Source organism: Neopelma chrysocephalum, unplaced genomic scaffold (genome assembly GCF_003984885.1).
Source record: "Neopelma chrysocephalum unplaced genomic scaffold, ASM398488v2 Primary Assembly neopelma1_75, whole genome shotgun sequence".
NCBI lineage: Eukaryota > Metazoa > Chordata > Aves > Passeriformes > Pipridae > Neopelma > Neopelma chrysocephalum.
Window position 1 is genome coordinate 2177889 of NW_020897736.1, and position 25653 is coordinate 2203541.

The 25653-nt window shown below is 35.4% G+C and overlaps 1 protein-coding gene across 3 annotated transcripts in view; it reads right to left on the reverse strand.

The window, feature by feature from the left end:
* LOC113969940 (protein unc-13 homolog A-like) overlaps window positions 1-25653 on the reverse strand; it is a 57105-nt gene that overhangs the window by 29507 nt on the left and 1945 nt on the right. Inside the window, exons 1-7 of one of the 3 annotated variants that reach the window (XM_027688305.1) lie at window positions 22005-22060; window positions 21860-21926; window positions 16001-16030; window positions 12950-13049; window positions 10997-11114; window positions 9193-9316; window positions 5423-5558 (exon numbers count right to left, since the gene is read on the reverse strand). In XM_027688305.1, coding sequence (XP_027544106.1) covers window positions 5423-5558; window positions 9193-9316; window positions 10997-11114; window positions 12950-13049; window positions 16001-16007 — 485 coding nt within the window. In that variant the 5' untranslated portion in view covers window positions 16008-16030; window positions 21860-21926; window positions 22005-22060. Of the gene's footprint in view, window positions 1-5422; window positions 5559-9192; window positions 9317-10996; window positions 11115-12949; window positions 13050-16000; window positions 16031-17329; window positions 17437-21859; window positions 21927-22004; window positions 22061-25653 lie in introns of those variants that run through there. The other 2 variants (XM_027688306.1, XM_027688303.1) reach the window with 2 other exon arrangements.

A 25653-nucleotide genomic window follows, 5' to 3' on the forward strand; every position in this document is an offset into this window, starting at 1 on the left:
ACTATGCAGCTATTTGGTGGTCACCAATTTTTCACCTTTTCCTCTGCTATATCATTAAAACATTTTTTTTTCTTCTCATACATCCAGCTCCAAATATAATAATGTATTTTTTTTCCAAATATGACATATTTCTTCATTCAACCGAACTCAATTTTCTTTTACATTATCAAGTCTCCGTATTCAAAACCAATGCCTAATCTTTCAATTTAAAATGAAAATCAAAATCACTATTAAAGAAGTATTTGATTGTTTATGCATGCAATAAACCAAATAAATATGTAACCTTTAAATGTCTTATAGAGTGTGTTACATCACACTTCCACATCCACATCTCTGCCTCAGTTTCTAAATCAACCTCAGAAAAAATATCCAGCAAGCTTGATTTCATGTCAAAGAAAGAAACTCTCACTGTTTCTAAGAGAAGTTTCATAGAAGACCCTGTAGGTAACTATTGCCTGAACTTGGCCTCATGCATGAAACTGTATCTGACTGTTATAAACTTATATCTCAAATAGATCCTTAGATAGATTCAAACTGTCTCTTCTTCATAGCTGTGCACTACCTAATTTTACAACAAACTTCTAAATAAGTCCTACTGAGAACTTCATGATGTGAATTAAAGCATTTAACTGTAAACCAACCAAACAAAAATAACCTACCAAAATCTATTTGGGGCAACTCCAGGAAAGAAAATGTACATCAACATGTCATATGAGCTCACCATCATTTGTTCTAACTGCAAAGTAAAGCTGTTTTGTTCTTTACTACACTTCTAAACAGTTTTATACATAATTCATTCTGATTGTTTTTTTTCTGACACAATCTTCAATTCCCTAAATGTTTCTCAATTCCCTCAATGTCCTTTTTCTCAATCTCTTTCAAGTACAATGTTTTCTGTCTATATTTTTAACTGCTAATTTATCTTCTTTTGTATTTTTTTGCAACCAAGTATTTTTTTAAATGTAAGAATAAAACTGGTAATGATTGTAAAGCTGACATAGTTATAAAGTAGAGCTGTATAACAGAACCCATAAAAATTGCTTCAACTTCAAATTCATTATATTTATGAGACTTAGCATTCTCCAGTTCTAAATTTAAATTTTGTTTGTACTTCTGTTGCTGTAGAGAGCTACTGCAACATTCTTTAAAGTTCTTTGGAAACTTTTTTTTTTTAAACTAGTCTTTTAAAGTACTATTTTTGTTCCAATCAAGAGCAATAGTTCTAGGGTACAGAAGATCTAAAAGAAACACCTTTGAGAAAAGAAAGAGGGTGGAACTGAATTTGGAAAGAACAGCAGAGCAGGAAGGTTCATGCTCTTTAAAATGTAAAAATATTTCATATCTGTTGGTTCATGTGTTTTGATGTAAACTATCATTTTACCTTGCCTTTGGAACACAGAAGTATTATATGAGTTAAACTATCTGCATTTTAGAGAACAGCCTCAGAATAAGAATTAAATGCAAACCCACCCATCACTTATTATAATGTCAACTGCTGTTTATATTTTAAAAATAATATGCCAGTTCTGAAAAGCTGGGAACTGGTGGACAGTCATAGCTAAAAGGCTTACATGTGACATACAACTTTTGTCACCCTGCTTCCTTCTTTATTTTCTTTTGGACCTTATTTCTTTTTGGCAGTAAATATGAAAGGAAACAACAACACATTATGCAAGATCAGTTATGCTGAACTATTCTGTAATTTAACTTTGAGAAACAATCTCTCAACGAATGATCACAATAGAAAACAAATTTACATGAACAAACATTATCTGCTTAAACAGCTATGGCTGTGTACTGGAAATATGGCTTCAGTTTAAGGAGTTCATAACCTGTAGCCAAGTGGTAGAGGTGGAAATTTTCATGGTTTAGAAATAATTTTATGCCTGCCCATCAATTTTTCTGTTATCTAGGCATGAATAATGAAACAGATTTTTGGAGAAATGGCTGTAAAGTGATCACTTCAAATTAATTTAGACCTTAGCAATCATTTGGTTCTTTCTGTATTTAAAGCCAGGGAAGATTAATTACATTCTTAAAAGGCCATTTAATGCTCATGATGCTCCAAGCATTAAGAAACTTCTAAGACCATCACATTCAAGCTTTCTTTCCAGTATTCATCAGTTTGAAAAAATAAATCTGTATGTTGCTGTCATAGATCGCTAATTTGCTTTAATTAATATCAGTTTAATGAATATTACATTGAAAACAACATTGCAATGGTTGCAGGTCATGAAGTCCACTTTTAGTAATGTATCTCCTTTTAACACTCAACAGTTACCACCACCCAAAACATTAGATCAGAGGAAACACTGTTAAAACCAAACACTTTAGAATCAGATACTCAAATCCAAATTTGTCCATAAAATCTCTATAGATCTATTTGTTTGTGGGCAGTATATCCCTCCTTCATTTCCTGTGGATGTATGTATGAGATCTACTCATGTGGCCTATGCAGGTAAAAATAAATAAATAAAATAAATTTTCTTCTTCTGCAGAGAAGACAAGTATCACAGGACATATCAATATTCTTTATAAAAGAAAGATCCTTGTCCATGTTGCTGTACTTCCTTAGGTTTTGGGGTTGATTGGTTGTTTTTTAAAAGAAATTTTTGTTTCATTTTCTCTTTTTTGGAAATGCCCCTAATCAATTTTATGCCATTCACTTGAGTTTCTGATTAACAGGCATATCTGGAAATTTCTGGCAGTTCTGGATACACAGCAACTTATTTCTGCCTCAGTGGTACCAAAGAGATTAACTGTGAAATCCTCATTCTTGCCAGCAGTAGCCTTCAGCACTGGGTACTAATGATGCAAAGAGAAAGAGCCAAATGACTTATCATATGGTTACTATACAGAGCTGGAATGAAGTATATAATAAATACTTGATTGCTAATTTTTATGAATTCACAGTCATTCATTCATTGATTACATTAAATGGAGAAAAACTTAGGTGGTTTTTGTTTGGGGTTTTTTTGCCAGTATTTTCCCTTTCTCTCTCTCTCTCTCATTTCTTTTTTTCTTTTTAAGCCTCTGGGAGAAAATATATTGCTCTAATAAGAAGTCACTTAATAATTTACCACATCCTTCAAAATCTGATTTAGTGAGTTTATGCTTTCTGGAAAAAGTTAATCAATTACACTTAATTAGCTATCAGTCTACATTTAAAGTCAACTGCCATAAACACCATTTATATATATAACCAAAGACTTGACAAATAAATATCAGTGTAAGAAAACTTAATGAAGAAATTTTATCCCCATTAATACTTGAATATTTACAGGATAGCTAAACTGGTGTTTAATACAGCTTTTCAAAACATACAGTCTAATCTAACTTCTCAGACTTTTAGTACAAAACAGTTATTTTGAATGAATACACATCTCTATCTTTAAGTAAACTTTAAAACAATCATAATCTTTCTGCTCATAATCTTTGAAAATACCTATTATTAGATGAAAGAACTTTTCACTTAAAAATAATATCATGTAGTTCAGCGCTTACTCCTAATTTATTAATATAAAGGTTTAGTTAAATTCAATAAAATTATTTGGTACAAAGAGGTAAAGGAAATAATTTTATAGTCAGATCAGGTTAACTTCTTTTGGTTTAACTTAATCTGCTCAGAGGCTCAGATCTCTGTTGAAAAATACATGTCAACCCAGATGATGTGCTAATGACTGGATATGTGCTTAGAAAAACATAGAGAAGCAGCTCTTGAATGCTGCCATTACTGACAGCTCTCCCCCTAAGGAGGCACTTGTACTTCCCTGGAAATACCCTGCAAGGACTCACTAGTAAATGTAAACAGGCTGAGGATGACAAGAGGCAAAGAGATGCTGTGGCACCTTGGCCATGTGCAGTCTCTGACTCACTGCATCCATGTGCCTGATGATCTTTTTGCAGACTCATGTGTTTCCTGGTAGTTTTGTGTTGATGTTACATGCACTTGGACTCTGCTTTTTTAGAGTCCATGAAAAGGTCATTTAAGTGCATCCACATGTTATTACCTCAGATAATACATAACTTCATAATGGAAAGAGGTTTTATCCTATTTTCTCTTGTGTTTGAGCTAATTTTCTGGTACCACTGCTGTTAAGCACGACTGAAACACGAGTCAAGTGCCTGACACACCACATATTCTTGCTGCTTTTCCCAAGACCCTGTTCTACCCCTTCATCAAGAAAACACCTTTTTTTGAGTGTCAGCTGCTCCCAGTATCTTTCCTGCACTACTATAGATAAAGGACCATAATGAAAGGTAACACAGTCTGTGACAGCTGATATGAAAGCCAAAATGAGCAGTAGAGACAGAAAACTTTTTGTCTCCCCAGTTTGCCTTTGCAAGAGAAGGGAAGTGATTATACCAAGGCACAGAAGGCTCTCTCTGCTCAGAGACCACTGCTGAGAGATGTTCTCAGAGGCTGACTGGGCTCCCTCCTGAGCATTCAACTCCACTCAGCAGAAGGTGATGGCATCAAAGTAATACAATTGTTGCCACCTTGTCCCTTCCTCTCTTTATGCATCATCATTTTCCACACTCAGGGAAGCAGAAAGACGGCAATTATCTTTTCCTTTTTTTTTTTCACCACAGCATTTGTGTTTGCTCAAAGCAAAAAGACAGAAAATATTAATTCTCTTCTGGAAAACTCACAGAAGTGAAGGTAGCCTGTCTAGGTAAATATATTAGCTTCAAAAATGGAATCAAATGTCTTTCCTGATTTCCAGATGCAATCAGTTACAAGATCTGAATCATGTCAGGACTTGCTACCCTTCTTAAGTTTTCAGGAAGTCACTATTGAATAGGTGAACTCTATGTAGACACATGCCCAAGGGTGAGAACAGGACAGATATACATGTATCTGCCATAAAAGAACACAGCAAAGCTAATTAATACCTGCATTGCCTTTAAAACATTATCCTTTAAAACCTCACCTTAAATGAACACCAATCAATCAATTCCCTTGCACTTCTGAAGCCATGTGTATATACACAGCAATCTGCTGCAGAACAGTCTAGAATGGTATTTACCCCTTTTACATCATTCATAGTTTATATTCTTGTCTTGTACTAATTAGCCAAATATAAGTTTGGTTGCTTTTTCTTCAATGCCTACATTTTTTGTAGGTTAAAATCCGCTTTACTTACCACCAAAGATTTATTGAGAAGGCACACGTTTGCAAAGTGGTTTCACAGGAGACAGTATCCTTCATGGTTTTCCTTTCACTGGAATATGAAGATTTATCAAGCTCTGTCTCACCATAATAAGGAAATATATCCCTTGTGGGTTTATAAGTTTATGAAACTTTTTAAGTAAGTCACATTCTTGCTTAAAATGATTGTAAAGTATCACTGGCATTCAGACATTTTAAAAAAAATCAACAAATGTTATCATACATGTCTGATGTGACAAGGCAAAATACCTTGGTTTGCTCTCTTTTGTGCTGAGACCACTTTCCATGGGTGACCAAATATCAACTGTATCTTGATGTGAAGTTCTTGTGCTTTGGAGGGGCGGCTCTCTGTGCCAGGCTCTGCAATCTAAGTCTTGGTGGGTATCTGTAGAGAAGGAAAAAGCTGCTAGAAATCTTTCAGCCCATTTTACTTCTCAAAAGAGGAAGTACACATTAAATTAATTAACTTAATTCGTTAAATTTACAGTAATAGGGAATTAATGAAGTCAATTACAAACATTATAATGATTAAATCACTTATTACGAGAACAGCAGAAATAGAGTTCCAAGATGATCATTTCACTCTATAAATCATCCTTTTAGCTGTAGTGAGAAGAAGGGGTTCATGACCTGACCCTGACTGTGGGGCATTTTCTTCCACAATGATGAAAAAAATTTGGGTGCCCATGTCTTTTCTCCTTTTCTTTCTTCTTTTCTCTTTTAAAGTTTTGTTACGTATTAGGAACTGTGTTTTGGTTTATTTCCTCTCACACTGTTCACTAACACCAGGTTAGCTGCCAAAAATTTGTGTCATATATTTTGCTCGAAGTGAATGCAACACTTGTGAAACAAGGAGAAGATAGAGATAATACTTTGGAAAACAACAGGATCTTTTGGTTTTCCTACTGCATAAGTTAGTCACAACTTTTAGGTTATATGTAGGATTATGTAAGTATAAGTTTAGGTTGTAAGTATATACATATGTAATATATACTCATAATATGTGAATTACTACACTAACTAAAGTGGTCTGTACTTAGAATTCTATACTTTGGCACATGAGTTTTCCCAATCTCTTTGTTGTGATTTTTCAGGACCTTGGTTTATGCTGATCAAAATTGTCTCAGAACAATTAATATTGTCATTTGCTAAGCCCTTGGTGTATCAGTGACTTAGTATGGTGACTAATGCAGAAACAGGGATTAATCTCATCATTCATTGTTCCTTTATTATTGTTACCTCATTTGCTAATTAATGTATATGAAAAATGTGACAATGAGCTGAATTTCAGCCAAGCCTAAGAGGTGAATACCTGCATGGTATGTTCCAAAATTATTCATGAGGTAAAAATTCTGTTGACTTTCAGTGGCTACTTCTCAAAATGAGACCTTAGTTCCCAAGACACATAAATGATTTTCAGAATTACAGCTATAGCAAATTACATTTCACTTCATTAAAGTTTTCTTTAATTTCTTATACTCTTTATGTAAGGCATAATTGATTGTTAAGGAGCATGCCATACGTGTCTAATGCTGAATTTAAGAAAAAAATAAGATATGTCCTTTAAATTTTCTTCTGTCTCTTACAAGAAAGACCTAATAAAATTGAAGTAAAATTATTCTATTTTATAACAAACCCTGATTATCTTTAGAAAACCTTAAGTTTTAGACACATTAAAAATGTTTGCAATCCAGCTGTAGTATTTATCTAAATAGGATTTTATTACTGTGACTTTGCTTGCAGAATTTTAAATATACTAGATCCTCATTCTACTTAGCAGCCTTTTAATGGAGCTCAGTATAAATGGCAATGGTGAAATGACAATTTTGTTGCTACCACATCAGACATTGGGTGATACTTCTAGAAAGAAGCACTCACGGTGAGCTGATGATGTGGCAACATTTCCCTGTTACTGCATACAAGTGCTTCAAGTCCAAACGAAGTCATATTGTTAAAGCAGCAGTGTCTGGCATTCTCAAATAGACATCTCTCAGGAACTGTCAGAAGTAACTGCAGCCTTTTACTTTCCCAATGTAAGTTTGTCATAATAAAGAGGCTGTGCTGACTCCAACAGTCAAGGAGAGATGCTCAGCTGCTCACAGCTGAGCTGAGAGTCATTTAACAGAATAAGCAGTGGAAATGTAATGTCCAAGTTAAACTCCGGGTCGAGGGTAAACGTGGCTTTCTCAATAATGGAGTAATGCTTTAGGATTCCTTTCTCTATGCAGAAAACTACAGTGTAAGAGTGACCTCTACAGGATTGTGGTGCTCCGAGACTGCAGTCCCAGGGACTGTTTTTAGAACACTTTCAAATGTATTTATTTGAAAACGGAAAACAAACTGCAACATACAAACCAACGCTCCCTCTAAGTATCAGCCTGAAATCGGTAACAATCTGAATTTACAGCTTGTAAACACACAATTAGAGTTCCTGTAACAGATTTACAGTAGTTTCTAGATATGAAAACTATGTAAGGACTTAAAATATTCAGCTGATTCAAAGGAGGTTTCAAGAATCATTGGGTTTCATTTGGAAGGGATCTTAATGATCATCTAGTTCCAACCCCACTGCCATGGACAGGAACAACTATCACAGGTTGTCCAAAGTCCCATCCAACTTCCAGGCATCTACAACTTCTCTGGGTGACCTGTGCCATAAAAGTACAATTTGTACCATTTTTTTTCTTTTTTTAATGGGCATTCCACTGTTAGTGGACAAACTGTTGTCCTTCTCTGCCATCTCCTTTATAAACTGCCTCTTCTTTGTTCTACTATTCTATTTTTTTGCTTAGGGACTCAGTCCATTTGTCATATGTACACTTTCCATCACGCTTAAATGAAATAAAATTATGTCATAAGCAAAAAGAATCTGGATGGAGGCACATGTGAATAGCATGAAAATGTTCTTCCATAAGAATTTTTACTCAGACAACTGAAAATTTTTTGTGGCTGCTGGGAAAAATAAACCAAGCAAACAAAAAATAGAGTGTGACTATGGCTTAGGTTATCTTTTAAAATGTTTTATTGGCTAGGAAGTAGTAAAGAAGGAGTAATTTTTTGTTAAAAAAACCCCTGGGCCCTGTTGTAACTCATAAGTATCCATAACAGCCCACAGTCACTCTGTGAATAGATACGCATTCTACCTCACATATTAACAGCAGTGTAGTCATGCAAACTACACCCAGAAACATCAGAAATAACTACTCTACTTAAATCAGCATGAGCTGTGAGTATTGCCAACTTCGGTCTCAGGCAATGCATTTCAAAAAGAACCTTAGACAGCTGGTAAACCTTCTAGTCCTCCTTTTAAGAGATAAATAATGTTTCTCATTCTCACTTCTTCACTTTTTAAAAATTTATTCTTTTGTAAATTTTAGTATTAGTCTTTTTTAGACTAATAATATAATAGAATATAATTCATTAGACTACTTTAAAGAGTAAAATGTTAAGCTAACTTATCTGAGAACTTATTTGGCATAGACTACCATATAGATGGATTGATAATCTTAATGAAGTCTATCTCTTTGTATTATATCTGGAAATAATGTGTGGTGATGTATAATTTGATGTTCAGTTTCCTTTTCTACTTTCATATATATATATATATAGTTTACATTATCATATGCACTATTCATAAAGGCAGACAACATTAGTTAGTAAGGAAAAAAATGCTGTGAAGCCCTGGATTTTACTACAATTTACATCTATAGCTGATGTGCTACAGAGCTGTAACACACAGGCTCTATATTGAGCCTTAAGGAGATACATCCTCATGTGGGAGACACATCCATGTGTGGATGAACAGGGAAACTCCTCATCCAGCTTCTTGTGGAAGCAGCTCTCAGTGATTCCATTACTTACCAGTACCAATTACCAGGATCAATTGTGCAAATGCCCCAGCGATGAATAAGCATTTAGGATTCTACAGGAAAATTGCTGTTTGGCATTGTGTTTCAGAAACTTAGAGTGAAATGTAGAATGGCTGGAATGCTGGAGAGAGACCTTAATCTGTAACTCACCAAATGGTAATGCAAAGTAGACATCTAGTAAGATCTCATGTGAAGTTGGTGTTTTCGTGCCTTGAATCTCACTTCCATGTTTTATTACTTCAGAATGCAATGTCCACCAGGAACCTGGGCCTTCCTAGGAAGAAGAAGTTATGAAAATTACCTGGGCAGGATTTATTGGATTATCCACTTTTTACTGGATGAGGTTTCCCCTGAGTCAATGGGAATTTCTTTGTAACTGCAATATGTTTAGATATCCATTCTAGACTCTTCCAACTTTTGTTTATATAAGTATTACTTAAGACTTCATCAAGTTTTCTCACAGTCATTGAATTCAAAATAATATAACATTTGCTCTACAATAGAGATGAATACACATTAAGGTTGTCAGATGATTAAGACACAAGAAATATGAATACTGAAAACTACACTTATCAACTCAGATTTTCCAGTTTCCCTTTGAACTGGTGCCAAACAAGTACACTGTAGAAAGACTGAAACAATCCATATAATCTAATAACAAAGCCCTTATAGTTTATTTCTGAGTTATAAAGCCCAGAACTGTGGGGTAAGACAAGCAGGATAATTAGGAAACTTCCAAAGTGGATCAATTATAAATGAAGGTTTAGAGGATCTGAAGAAATTAAAAAAAAGTCTCTTATCTTTCATCTGTGTTTGTTTAAAGTTTCAATATTTACTAGCAAGCCACAACCTCTGTGTCAGCAAGTTGTAACTCAACAACAGCCAGGGCAGCAGAGCAGAACCACTTGCCTTGGGGCTGGAAATGGCACTTGGCAGCTGTGATACAAAGCAACTTCTAATTTAAGCAGGAACTACTTTCTTCCTCTGCTTCCATTTTCTGAGTAGAATCATTGAAATGTCAGTTCAATGTATATATGAATATTTATTACTTCCTGTAAAGAAATTGCTATAGGGTCTGATGAGAGACACTGTAGGAAGTTTTCTAATTTTCTCTCCTTTACCTCATCTCCAATCGCCTTTTTTATGTTTTAGAAAAATTAAAGAAGGCAAAAAAATTTTTCAAAGATTAAATTAATCTTCTGTAATTCAGAGTTACTTTAAAAACAGACTCCATGGACTACGTGTAGCAGAGCATATTCATGGATGGGAGAATTGTGGAATATTAGAATGAGGTAACTCTTAAGTTTTCTGAATTCAGAAAATTTTGCAGCACAGGCAGTTCACTTCCGTATTTCCATGGTCCCAGAAACCTTTTTTCCTTGTTTGATATCCTACTGAGGGCAAGTATGCTCACTCTGGTGGCCAGCTGACTATGCTGGATACACAACTCTTGGTATTGACCCAGTTTCTCCACTCATCCTTCTCTATGCACTCTGTAATTTCTTCTGTAGTTCCACTGGGCAAATTTCAGTTTTCCTCTCTGAGACAATGGCCAATTCCCTTGAGAGAGAGAACAACAGTATTTTGCCCACTTTAGTAGAGATTTACCCAAAGTCACACAATGAAGAGCCAGGCCTGGAAAGTTAATCTAAAATGCTTTCACTCCAATCATACAAACCAAACCACCCCTGCCTCCCTAACAGTTCATGAGAGCAGATGAACTCACTCACTGCCTGTAGAATACCTGGCTCAGTGTCTGAGCCATTTTCCCAGGATATATGGATAATGCATTTCACTTTAAGAGTCACATTGTGCCTCACCATTGCAGATTGGAGCAAAGGAGACAGAAGCATACACTGATCATAAATGTCATTACAGTATTTGGGGAGACTAAGAATGAGAAATTTGTGGGATTTTACTGAGCGTTCTATAATTCCACAGGAAGTCAACTTACATCTGTTGCATATTCCACAGTTGCAAGGGGAATCCATAAAATTCCCAAAATGCTATCCCAGAGCAAGCCTTTCTTCCACAGCTCTACAAGGAAGCCCTTTCCATCAGCACAGATTTCACTAAAAAGAGACAATACAGAAACCATTAAACTGAAACTGAAAATGCAGTTTCATCTGCTCAATAATCTATAATAATAAGTTAGTGACTTACAGGAGATATAGAGATGGTTTTTTTCCTATATAGTCATAAAATAGTAGGCAGTGGTGTCTCTGCTGTGACTGATTGCACATAATCTGCATTTGACTGAATTAATTTTAATGAAAATAATCTTCAAGTTATTGTGTGGTGAACCACGGAGAATTACTGTGTGCTTAAAGTTATCAGGAAAAGAACAAATGAAATCTGAGAAGGGCAAGGGATGTCACCTCTGAGACAACTTTTTAACTCATCACATTGCTCTCAAAAATCACTATGTTGGCTGCAACAATGTCTATTTTTCTGCTGTATTCATGCAGCTGAATAGATATATTGAATTTTTGTTTTGCTAAGCTTCTCTCTTTGTGTTATGGAAGACAGATTGTAAATTTTTAGGCCCCAATTTTAAACCTGCACCGACAACAATGAAAGTGCAGATTGAAAGGTTAAAAAATGCACAATTTTTAAACTGCAAGCTGGTAATATCTGTGTGTAACAGAACATAGTTTTTACTGTGAGAGATGGAGTGACAGCCCTTAAGAAAATGAACTACAGTATGACTCACCAAAGTCTACTTAAGTCTACTTAAATGCCTACTTTTAATCCCTTTTAAAAGTCTGCTGTGCTGTATAGATGAGCAGGCAGCAGATGGAGCTACAGCAACCTTGTAACATGCTAGAAAAGTGCTCTAGTATTCTTTGGCAAGATTTACATTGCCAACTAAGAAAATAATCCTAATGAATTGCTCATTTTCAATGATATCATGCAACACTCATTTACATATGATCTGATAAAATGAAAACCTTTTAAATAACAGCAAAGCAATGTATTAACTGATATTTTGACACATTCTTCAGGTAACCAGAAAATACGAAAAAAGTTATTCAAAACAACTCATGTGTCTGATAAAATATTAAAATACTTGGATTAGAAAATACCCAAAATTGTAAAAATGACATTTTTTCATAAGAAGAACAACAGCAAATTAAATGTTGAATTCTGCAAAAACATTTCAACCAACTCTAGACCTCAGCAATTAAATTTATGTTCCCCCAGCAGGAATGTGGTGACAGAGAAAGATTTGTGCAGGGGAAAAAGAAGGGACCAAAAATGGTGGAGATTAATGTGCTAAGTCAGGATCTAATTAGATTATATTTATTGGGTTTAACTGCTTTGGAATTGACAGTTGGAAGCAGGTTTACTCCGAATGTCAGGCAGTGTATAAATGCTTGTACCTCCTGACCAGTGAGGTGTGTAGAAGGCTCTGCAGAAAAGAGGACAATAACAACAGAATAACAAGATGGAGAGCTGAGTGAAGCAGACAAAGATCTGCAGGCAGAAGTGAGAAATAGCAGGGGTCAGTAATAAAGAAACTACCTAAATTGGCAGCTGAGGAGATAAATTAATGCATAAAATATGAGTCACACCAAAAGGAAACTGAGTGAACAAAAATCAAGTTGCTTGAGGATCAATTTGAGTTCTCTTTATTCTCATTCCTGTACTCCTACAACATTTTATGAAATTAAATTTGGAGAGAAATTCTTCCCCTTGTTGATCCTGGCCTTGATCTGCCATGTACCTTGCAAAATTAACTTTAGCTCTGTTCCCCAGGGCTAGTCTGCACCTTCTCTCTGAGCTGGATACTTTTTCCTTGCTTCTGTGGTCTGTACATGGCCTTGCATGTACTAAACTGTTCTAAACCATACAAATACAACAAAGATACCACAAAATCAAGAGATAAGAATTCCCTGTTACTTACAACATGAAGTCTTGTTCCCAGCAAGGGTCACTTCCTCGTCTATCAATTGTAGTGCTTTTCAAATTTTGGACTTTTAAAACCACATAGGTTTTGGATGCATCTGAAAAAGAAATAACCAGCACATTAAACCTCACCTTAGTTCTTTCCAGAAGCTGGAAACATTTAACCCCAAGGCAGTAAGGGTTTAATTTTTACTCCACACAAAACATTTAGAGGTGTGGTTCAAACATGTGGATTTGAACAAGAAAATTCTTATTAATTCTAATGGGATTATGCCAGAAAAATCTCTGCCCCTGACAGGTGGGAGAGAACATCCCACTAAATGTGAGTATTTTAAAGATCAGCTTCCAGACATGGGTTTTTACTGCTTATCAATCTCCCTGACAGCTCTTGCATGAAACAAGCATGCAACTCCTTTTCTGAAAATTAGGACTTTCTTTGCCTTTCCATTGCTATGACAATATTGACGAGTGGCTGATAGGTTTTTATGTTCAATGAAGGGAAGGCAACAGACTTGTAATATGTAATTCAGTCTTGGTGCATGAATCTAGTTCTGTTACAGATGCAGCAGAAAAATGGGTTTCAGAACTCATATATTTTTGTAAATGCCTTTGTAAAAGCACAGTATGAGTATTCATAAATTGGACCCAGTCAGCAAAAAGAATAAAATTTTAAAAATTTCAAAGGGATTGAAAATATCACTGCCAGAAGAAAGCAAAAGAACTGAGGGAAAGCTCTATCCTGTAGGGCCTCATACAGGAATCTAAGGTGCTTAAAGGCATATTATATCATCTCAATGAATGTGGCTTTTTAGCTTGCATGCAGGTAACACATCCTTCACTACCCTCCAGCATCCTAGATAAGGATCAACATTGACACAGGACTGAAAAAAACCTTTTTTTTTTTTTAATAGAACTACTGCCAAAATATATATACAAGAGGTAGCTAAGAACAGAATTTTTGAGCTGTGTGTTTTACCACAGGTCAATCAAACAGTCTGTTACAGGGAAGGTGTCACTGTCTGCAATAGATTACTGAATAGGTTGTATCAAATTACACTGCAGTTAACAAAAAGTGTGAAGGAGAAGAGTTGGCTGTGTACATCCTGTGTGTAGATCTTATTGATTAGGACTGATTATAATGTTTGACCAAAGGACAAAAGATATCATGTAACAGGAAGTATTCTGTCCAATAAACACATTCAACAGTGGTCAATGTTATCTATTTATTTTCTATAATTCAGTGCACCAGTCCTCTCAAACAGGACTTTGTTTTTCAGCTGCAACTCAAGGTCTGAGAAATTTTCAAAAGAATTCTAAATGACTTGGCTGAAAAATAGCAACCTACAGTCTTTAACTTCAGCCATTTAGAGCATTTTAATTTACTCATGTAAATTGAAACTACAATAACCAACCTCCCTCATATTAAAACATATGTCCCCTAAATGAAGCCATAAATGACAAGATAGAAACTTAAAGACACGTTTTAGTGGTAGTCTCTTTCATTATACTATTATCTTTATATTCAACTATAATTTCACAGGCCAGACTAGATGACCAAACTTAATCACCTTGTATATTTCCCCACCTCCTTTTCTATCACAAAAAATAAAAATATTTTGGACTGCTTGCATTATTGTCTTGCCTGAAGCCCTGTCATTTGTTTTTTAAAATAGCTATTTTTCCAGTAGTTCCTTGTCTTCTTTGGCTCTTCTCTGGATCTAAATATTACCCTTCGGTGCTTTATGACTAATTCACCTTCTTCAGAAGCCATGAGTTGTGTCAAGTAAGAAAAAGATACTCTACCTCTCAAACAACTGTGAGTATATAACCTCCTTGAAGAATAACACTGCCCAGGGTGAATATTATGAAAATACCCTGGCAGTAGAAAGGATCTGTCAATTTTGCAGTTTTGTTTCCACGAAGCCATTATTGTGGCTCCCAAACCTTTCAGCTGTCAAAAAACAGAGACATGAAGTGCAACTTTTTGCAGGTTATCCACTTGCTCAAACCTTCAGCTTTCAACCCAGAGCACAGACAGCAGCTTCACAGCAGTTTACACAAAGGAGTAAACAAACTACAGGATAATCACAGCATTTTGAGAAACATGAGGGTATTTCAAGGCTGCTCTTAGTCACCACCTGCATAATGGTTCTGCCCAAAAAAACATGACCAGTTATCAGAGAATACACCGTTCAAATGTTATTAACATCATTTATGGTGTTAGCAAGTCTTCAACAGCATTCAAAAGAAACTTGAAACTACATATCTTTTATCAAATTATTCTGTTTGATAATCATATTCTGTACATTATCACCTCTTTTGAGCATCAGCAAAATATAAGATTTGCTGAACCCTGCAGAACATTTTTCTGACTGCATTAGGGTTTCAATGAAAAAGAGAAGATTCTTCAGTCCATCCTTTGTACAAACATTTCACAACCTGCTGTTAGAAATGCCAAGAACAAACAGCTTGGTCTGTGCCCATTCAGGTTACCTTTCTTTAATTCAGATGACTTTAAACAACTTGAATTTGCTTAAATGTATTAACTAGCAAATTTTGCTGCACTGATTGGGTTGTATATTAGTTTCTCCTGAGAACTAGTAATTACAAAGGTCTTGAGGGCCTTAAATTTATAGTCCACCTCTGTGTGAGAAACCTCTGGCTGAGTTTGGACTTTCTTTTCCATGCTGGTTAAATCTTAGTCCTGGAAACAGAGAGTTCTGGGCAGTTTGGTTTTGCTCCTATTTATTGGCTGGGGCATACACCTGATCTCTATAACTGTCCAGCAGTATCTCCAACCTGTATTTCCTCTCTGGGAAAATTCAGGCACAGTCTCCAATTTTCTGCAGCCACAACCTTGTAAAGATAATTTGATCTCTAAAACATATGTTTAATCTTTAATTCTTTCCCCATTTATTCATTTTTATTGAACTATTGATCAAATGTATTAAAGTAGTCCCAAGCTTAGGTGATTCTTTATTGTGACACAGACATACATGCCTAAGAAAGAAAAATGTAAAGTAGAAATTTAAAAGGAAATGAAACTTACCAGTCATTTTATCCAGCCTTCCTTTTTTCACTGTATAAAAAAAAAATATTATTTTCAGATAATACCTTAACAATGCTTGCCAATGGATTTTATGCAAAATAAAATCTAAAGGACTTATGTGGTATAAAAAACCTCGATCAAAAATGAAAACAAGTAATCTTCAAAAAATACAAACATCATTGTGGGACAGTAATATGATTTCTTGGAATACTTTGGGAAAGAGAACATGTGAAAACTCCTTGCACCTTACAAGAACTTAATAACAACACAGAGGGCAGAATGAAGAGCAGGTGTCCAGGAAGGGTAGTGTGCTATTCATCACCTCTTAATGCTTGTTCAAAATTCTTCCCAATAGATACAGAAGACTCACAGACTGTACATAATCTAAAGCAGCTTCTATCATCTTACAGAGAATCCTTTATTACATTGTATTTACTCTGGCTGTTAGAAAGGATGCACTTCAGTAAATACATTACCAAATAAAAAGTGAACATTTCAAATTCTGATTTTGCTCAGCAACCTTAAGTTTCACACTATGGCATTTCTTCCATTAATGAAAAATGCCCTGAAACTAATAGGATTGGGATTCATATAATCATAATTATGAAGATCTAACCTGGTCATGATTTTTTATTTTACTCCTAAAGTTCATTAAATTCAGACTTTTAAACAATATAACTAAATATTCTTTAAATTTTCCTGCCATATCAATGCATGTAAGACAGTTTGGTTTAATTTTAGTGAAACATCACTGCAGTCCTACAATAACTGAACCTCCTCTAGCAACACACTAATGTACACATGATGTATTTCACTGCTACACTTAGGACCATAGTAATTGCCAATAAAACAAGAAGTCCACAACTTTACAATGCAAAGGTTCCCAAAAGCTTGCCGCCGTTTTCCAATATCCTTTCCACTTCCTTAACCTCACCTGGCCTTTTATTACTTATTTTTGCTTTCATCTCTCCCTAAAGGTCCCTAAGAATGCCCTGGAATTGCACCACATTTGCAGACTGTCCATCTGACAGCCTGAACGATTCCCCCACTCTCACACTGAGAGAGCTTTCACTTTCCACACAAATGGTGAGGGGCCAAAATGTTGCTGAGCTACCAGCACAGTCCAAACACTGCAGCAGCTCAACTGCACTGAAAGAGTGCAGAACTTACACACTGCATTTACTTGACTTCCCTGGAAGGAAGTACTGCAAGAAATATTCTTATCAGCTTAAACAATGCACATCTCCAGTCTATGAGGTTACTTTTTATAGCCACGTACTAAATATTTGTCACATGGGTGAAGGAGCTTCTATGAGAAGAAAAACCTACCTTTCACAGAGAGAAGTTCCATTTCAGCAGAAAAATATTTTAAAGAACACGCATTGAAATTCAGCTTTTTCTTCACAAGAGGAAAAGAAATAGTTTGGCTTGAATTAAATTACTCTTCTGCTGCTGTTCCCTCACTGCAAGCGTGTTTCACTTTTGCCGCTCGCTCCTCCCATGTTTTTCATGGAGCAAAGCCAATCAATTGATGGAGCAGTAAAATACTGACGACAAATTCCTTCTCCCTCTCCACACACAGAGATGGAAGAGGAAAAGAGAAATATTAGAACTGTTCGCTTACCCTCATTTCCTCACCCTCATTTCCTCAACTTCTATCTGCTGTATGCAGCTGTCTCCAGTCTAAACAAATTTCTGAATGCCATCTTTTCCAGAAATAAGAAACTCAGGGCAACTATTCTATTAAGGACATACTTTTGGAGCTCTTACACTTTGATTTTAATACTTGCAAAGCATCTGAATTGGAAAACAGAAAGTTCATGGGTTTTTTATCTTTTAACACAGTCACATAATCAGAACACATATTTTAGAGTATTTGCTATAGCTAGGCATAAGTAGCCTTAATTTTCTAAAACAGTGTGAATAAATATTGCACAAAAAGTTGGATTTTATTATACTTCATGAATTTCTAATTGTATTGCAGCAGTTCATGGGATTGTAAATATTCTCATGAAATGTTAAAATATTTTACAACAATACTCAAAACACCAAAATTATCATAAGAACAGTGGTGTTTATGACTAGTTATTCAGATTAACACTGGGTTTTTTTGTTTGTTGGTTTTTAATTGTGGTTAACAGTATGTGTATTTCCACAGATATATAGTATTTTTATATATTTTTCTCCATTATATTATAAATGAATACTTAGATCTTAAATTCAAGTAAGGAAGTGTCCTTGGAGCAGAGGGGAGTGCATATATCTGAGTTAAGGACTGGCTGTCTGAAGCCTCAAGAAATTGGGTCTGGAGGAAGGCACACCTCAAAACACAAGTGAGAGCTGAGACTGCCTGGCCTGGCCAGGAGAAACCTTTGGGAGGTAGGATGGGTTTAATCAGTGTTTATAAAAACCTGATGAGAGGCTGTAAACAAGACTGACTCTTGTGATTGTTGCCTAATAACAGGTGAACAGGCAATGGGCACAAACTGAAACTCACAGTTTCACCAGAACATAAGAAGAGTCTCTTTTTCCAGTGAGGGTATTTTAACACTAAAATAGGTTGTCCAGAGAGGATGTGGACTCTTTTTGCCCTTGGAGATACCCAAAACCTGACTGAACAAAACCCTGGGCAACCTGCTCTTGCTGACCCTGTTTTGAGCAGGGATGTTGGACTAGATGGTATTGAGAGTTTCCTTGTGATTCTGTGATAGTTCACAAGGTCAAACTGTTAAGTGTGACATTGTAGAAAATGTAATTCAGGATATCATGAAAATCTACAGTCACTATGCATAGTATGAGTAGTTTTTTCCCCTTCATAGAAGTATCATAAGAAGTACTTATGTTGTTTCAGAATCATGCTACTATGCCATAATCTGAAGTTTTGGTCTTGTGTTTTAGATGAATATATTTGCATCTCTCTCTTCTGAATTCTGTTCTGATCAAGTCTCCCACAGCAGTGTGATGCTCTTGGACAATAAGGTTTCCACCTTATGCAAGCAATGGAGTTCCACTGTAGTTAACAAAGCTAATCTGGTACACACTGGCTGAGAAATTATCCCAAACTGTGTATTTGGATCACATGACAAAAAAAATATTTACTTGGAACAAAAATCTAATCACTGCTGACTTAAGATTCAGTAAATAGAGTTCACAGTAAGCCCTAGCATGAATCAAAGTTACACAGCTGCATCTCTGTGTCTCTCTGAAACTGTGCAAACTTGACTCTTCTTCCTTTCTTCCAACTCCCCTTCTCAAATATCAGGGCCCTTCCTGTGGAATTTTCTCCTTGGATTCTTGGGTTGCAGCTGCAGCAGCAGCCATTGTGGCTCATGTGATACCATGGCTGTTTTTTACATAACCTACTGGGAAAGATGTTATGACTTTATGGTAAGAAATATGCAGAGAATACCTGAACATGGGCAGAAGGTCACTGTGGACTCAGAACAGTGCGTGTACAAATGCTCTTTCATTTGGAAAAAGCATTTATTATATTTAACAAAGGAATAGTGAAAAGCACTGAGCTGGAACAAGCTGTCAGGATGGTGTTTGGCTAAAGGGCACAAGAGTAGAGGCTGCAGTACAACTTGCACGTTTCACCAATGATAGTTTCAGTACCTCAATTCATTACCCTGTTACTCAGCCATGCCTTCCTCAATGTTTTCCCTTTTCCATGTTACAATTCCCTATTAATGCCTGATGTAACACTTCAGCCCTATATGCTGACTTCAGTTAAAAGGTCTCAGCATTCCAGATCTATATGCAAAATCAAGAATTTAGAAAGAAATACGAAAAAAAAGGAGCAAAATTGTTTACATTGCATTTTTTACCTAAACTATTTCAAGGCTGCCTATAGTGATTTGGCTGTATTCAATGTTATAGCAATATGTATAACAATGCTGTTATGTGTAATGTGCCACCTGAGACCTGACACTGTTGAGTCATCAGCTTCAAAAAGAGTTATCTAATTATTTTCCAAGCCAAATTCTCAACTGATATGAGGATGATATGATTCTTTTCATTTGTGAGCATACTTTTTTTTTAGTGAGGATCTGACTTTTTTTTAACTTCTTTTTTTTAATATGAATTCACATAACATACATTAGCAGATTAAAGCCTGCCACCATCTTTCAGTTAATTCATCAAAAGCAAGGAGATTTCACTCTGATGATTTACCTACTTGGCAGCAAAACTATGTATTGTTCTTTTCAGGAAGTTTCTTGTCTACAGGACACTCGTAATGCAATAACTAAGGTCATGTACTCATAGATTTTAATATAATATTTTGCAAAACGAAAACAAGGAACAGAGAACGTTGGAATACTGATTGCAAAAGAATGTGGACGACAACTTCTAACTTTCACAGGGAAAGGAAGACACAGCCTACTGCTGTTTTAATATATATCAGTTATGAAAGAGAACCTTAAAAAATAAACTTGGTGAGAAAAATGTCCAAATTTCAATTGATATTAGAAATACATAATACAGGAGCAGTTTCCTTGCATACCCTACTTTTCTGTCTGAGACCATCATGAAGCCATGTTTTCTTGGTTATTTTTATGCTGACTCGTGTATTTTTAAAGAGGTTTTGGCCTTGGAACACCAACATTTGAGCTATTTTTCTTCTGAAGTTCTTCTCTTGAGGAGAAAGAGAATTTGCTCCTTTGCAAATTATTATAGACAGTGAAATTTTCAGCTGAACATTCATCAGCATCTCCTCAACACTAGCACATGAAGAAATGTGCCAATCACCTCAGAAGACTAAGTGATAAAGTGTATTTTTGTGTTCCCCTTGAAGTCAGCCATTAGTTTAAAATTAGAGCTAGTGGGAGAAGATTTATGCCTATTACAAGGAAAAAATTATGCACAATTCAGGTAAAATTCAAAGATAAGTAGTTATATTGTCATTATGGTGATCCCTATAATACACAAAGCTGAAACCCATGAACAGGAATTCAACCAGGACAGCAAGAAAAGAAAAAAAATCACTTTTCCCAGACAGTTCATTTCTGCCTTTCAGAAATATAGACTCTGCATCCCCCGGTGTATTCTATAATTTTCAGTAGAGTTTGTAAGTGATAAAAGACAGAAATAATGAACTCTGTAACAAAATATGCTATCAAGAGATACATCATCAGAGTGACAGGATAAGCAGAAAATCAATCAGCTGATTTCTGACCCTGAGAAACTATGAGCAATATTGCAGATAGGAACTACAAATTAGATCAGTTTTGTCCTTGTCTCCAAAAGATTGGAGCAACTATAGTTAGGGATAATAGGGGATGTGCTCTGGGCTTCACAGGAATCACCTTGATAAATGAGTTTGAAGCACTCCATTTACCCTTTTCCAACAGGACACAAACCAAGGGCCTTCCTTCAAAATGTTCTGTGTTATTAACCACCAAGTATATAGATATAAATTTCATTGAAATATCTACTTGTTATTAATCTCCAAAACTGTAGTGAAGTCACAGCAATAAAATAATCCTGAAGTTTTAACACAAACAAAAATACAATAACTTGTCAGAGACTCATATTCCACCTGCCATATTTGTGATAGTCACAGGAGCTAGTAGGTTATTGGACTAAAAATAGAGTTATCCCACAGGTTTGTTCTTATTATATTATGGTATTTAAACTACAAATAAGTGCCCCAAATTTTAAAATTTTGAATAATTGAATACTTGGAGGTATTAAAAAACCATACAATTTTTTTTTTCATTTGATCCTAAATTCTAGAAAAAAATAGATTATTCAGTTCACATTAACATGAAGGGTCTTTTTATACAAATTTTGCCTGTCATTTCACATCTCCCCTTCCTTGACTTCAGTTTCATGAAGACTCAGAAAACTGTCACTTACCTGTCTTTTGAAAATAGTGTCAGAATTAGCACTTGTACAGTGCTTTTGGATCTTCCAATCAAGGATGCTGTGAAAAGCAAAATATTTTTACTATGTCGCATAAACAGAAATTGAATACATACAAACATTGTACTACTGCACTAACTGGGAAGAGGATCACAGGCTCTGATTATAGTCCTTAAATTTGGGCACAGTTCTGCCTGCACTGTGACCTCTGTCTCAGTGAGGGAGTTTTTTGGACCACTGAAATCTCATGCCCCAGAAAACATTGCTCCCTTTGTACAGCAAGACAGATTAGACAAAGTGACCTTAAATCCTGCAAGGAAATATAAATCTCGTAAAAATATGCGTTTTCTCTTTTGGAGTCTATTTCAAGTTAACCAAGATTTTCTAAAGGTTTTTATTTCCTTGTCAATATTGCTGCACATTGGTATGATTTCTGTAAAATTGCTTGCTGCCACACAAAAATTACACTGTGCTCATTATAATTAAGAAGGAGTAAGTTTCAAAAGAAACAAACAGCTTATCAGAGGCCAAATCAAACATTTGTACTCAGTAACTCACTGTTGGAAGTACCAATCTGTTCCCTATGAAAGGAAATATTTTCCAGTCGCTTGCATTGCTCTTCCACATGTTCTGGTGTAGCTGTGGCAACCCTCTTGACTGCTTTTAATTTTACATGCAGGGACCTCTAGTGGCTCGTGTCTGATTTGCTCTGGAAAACAGCAATGATTTCTCGTTCCCAAATGCACTTCAGGTGTTTCCAGATCTTAATCTCTTAAAACACAGCACGGTAAACATTTTACTTCACAAAAAGAAAAAAAAATACTAAAATACACAACTGTATTTCATAGTGCACATGAAAAGTTTGAGACAACAAGAAAAAGTTTGTCCCTTTTTTCATTATTTTCAAAATTCACACCTGGAGAATAAACATACCTTTTATTTTTAAAATACCATAGAACACGTACCTTAATTATTTTTCCTCAAGAAATTCCATTTTACTAATCTTGTGCACCAGATTTATTACTCTGGCCTCTGTATCTTGTCCTAGCTATAAATCTCAACTAGATGTCATTTTTCATCGTTTCATGTGTGTTGGTTCTCATACAATCCTCCCTCTGAATTCTGATTTACTGGAGCACTTGAACCCAGGCAGCTCTCTCGGTGTCAGTCGTGTTGTTCTACATGTGAAAAAAAGAAAGGTGGCAGAACAAAGCTCCTACCAATAAATCAGGCAAGGCTTGGTAATTCCTTCATCTCCACTCTTAAATGAGCCCAAAAGTTCCTGAGCAAACAGACCAACAAGTTTCAGTTTGATCACTCTGCTATTTAGCAGAATTTTTTCTAACTCTGATAATCTTATTGCTGCAAATTTAATGTACCTTTTCCTAATGCTTTCAAAAATCCTCCATTCCTGGGACACTCAATGACTGCATTTAACCTGTATGAGCTCTGCACCCCTATTTTTGAGATTGTAATCCTCTCCTCAGCTCACTTTAAAATATATGTAGTCAAGAAAAGCCATGAAACCATAGTAGAAATCAAAATGTGTGAGACATCCTATTTCCTGTATCTCTGCTAAATGAATACATACAAAGCACTTAAATTAATATTTCTAAAACAAAATCAGTAATAGCTCAGCACTTTCAGCTTTTTTTTTTTTTTTTAAATTACTTTATGCCCTAAAGCCACATTAAATACATACCTATAAGAAACCCAAATATTTCCTATTCTGCTTCTCTAGAAAAACAGAATAGATAATTTCTTTCCCCTGGATTCTCATGTCCCCCAGAAGTATTAAGTGAGGAACTCTTAGAAACAAATATATATGGTTTTACAGGACCAAGAATACTTGAAAAATTGTGGTCATGATCCTTATTATGAGACATTTTAAAATTGGGAAAGTTGTTACAAAAACTCCCTCATTTTTCTCCCCCTTAAAAATATAATTTATTATTCCACACTTTTCCTCAGAAAAACGCAAAGAATGAAAAATAAAGCCATTTTACACATATAATCTTGCAAGGAAAAAATGTGAAGAGAGGAAGCAAGGAAAAAGCCCTTAAATATATAGGAGAAGGACAAAACAAGGAGGTTACTTCTACAAGCTCAAAATGCAGTTAAACTGCAATTCAACAATAACAAACCACGTTTTTGCATTCCGAGCAGAATCAAGCTGTAAATAGGATTTTTCCTTCCTCCCTGTTTGCACTTTGCTCCCTCTGGTGTCTCAAAGCGTGTATGACATTCCTTGGTCGTTACAATAAATAAGCAAAACCATACCGATTACTCATATTTTAAAATTATTAATATTGTGAAACTACCCCTTTGTTGGATGTAGTGACTACAAATTTATTATTTTCTGGGAAAAAACCCAAGCAATAAACTACATTTTGTAAAGCCAGTAAGAAAGTTATTAAGAGAGAGAGTTCTGTATCACCAAGCACTGCCTGGCTTTAATTCCACAGTGTAACAAATACAGACTTATCTCACCCTTTTATCTGACAGCAATTTGTGAAATTACATTTATTCTCATAAAGGTTTGTTGATTTAATCAACAGCATTCTCAAGTCTCCAGAAGTCCAGCCAGTGGTGAACATACCCATAGCTTATCTTTGCAAAACAACAGCTCCAGTGACATGAAATGTTACATTTTTTCATCAATATTTCATCACATCATACATAGGATAATACAATAAATTCTCAGTACTTGACAACTATCCCCTAATGCAATCTAAGCTAGTGCTGTTTCATATTTCAGTATGTAACATCTGTCAACAATGTTGTTAACCACTAATTGCTCTTATTCATCTCAGAAACATGCCTTGATTGCTAATTGAGGCCAGATAAATATTTTAGTTTATTGAAATTGCTTTGCTGCCCATTGAGATAAAGAGGAAAAAAATTCAAAAGAAGCTGAAGGGAAGAAAATTAAAGAAATTAATTATTGGATGATGATAATCCCGTCAGAGATTGAAATTATTATATGGCCTGAATGGTTAATAAAATAGTAGCCCAATATTATTTTTAATAGGAAGTATGAGTGAACAAGTTCAGTTTCATACAACCCCAGATCTCAAGAAACAGGCCCAGTTTTTCACATTCCTAAAGTTTTTTCAAAGTTTTTGAAGTGCTCTTCATTAGTAGATATCAAGACTTTCCATAATGGAAGTAAATATAATTTTTATTAAATTACAGATGAGAAAACTAAACCACCAATGGAGAAATTAGCTGCACAATGTCTCCAAGTAGTTGAATACCCAAGTCTATAATACAGCATTGCATTTCTGAATCTAGCACTAGTTCACCAAGCCAAGATAAATCCTCTTCAACAAAAGAACCTGAAAAATACTTTAAAAAACCTCATTTTACCCCTTCTGCTAAAAAGAATTATGTTTGGATAAAATGAGATGAAGTGGTTTGCATGTCAGACCAAAAATTAAGAAAAGGATTAGAATTAGAATGCAAGCCCTCTGTAACAGCCTGTGAAAGCAATGCCCAAGGAATACAACTAAAAACTGATTTCTGTAGCTGTGGGGCAGAAAATTCACTTTAGAAAAAAAGTCCTACTTCCTTCAGGAGAGATTTTTCCCATGTCTCCATTGTTCAGTGCCTCCACCCTTTTCCTCTGTGTGTGTATTCATCACTGAACTGCCCTTGCCTAATGCTGATGCATTATGGATTCCAAATCAAGAATATTCTGTAAACATCACAAGTTATTCAGAAAATTAGAGCCAAAATAATTCTTATAGTTTGTTTTCACATGCAAACCCAGCTGGTATCACAGCAGG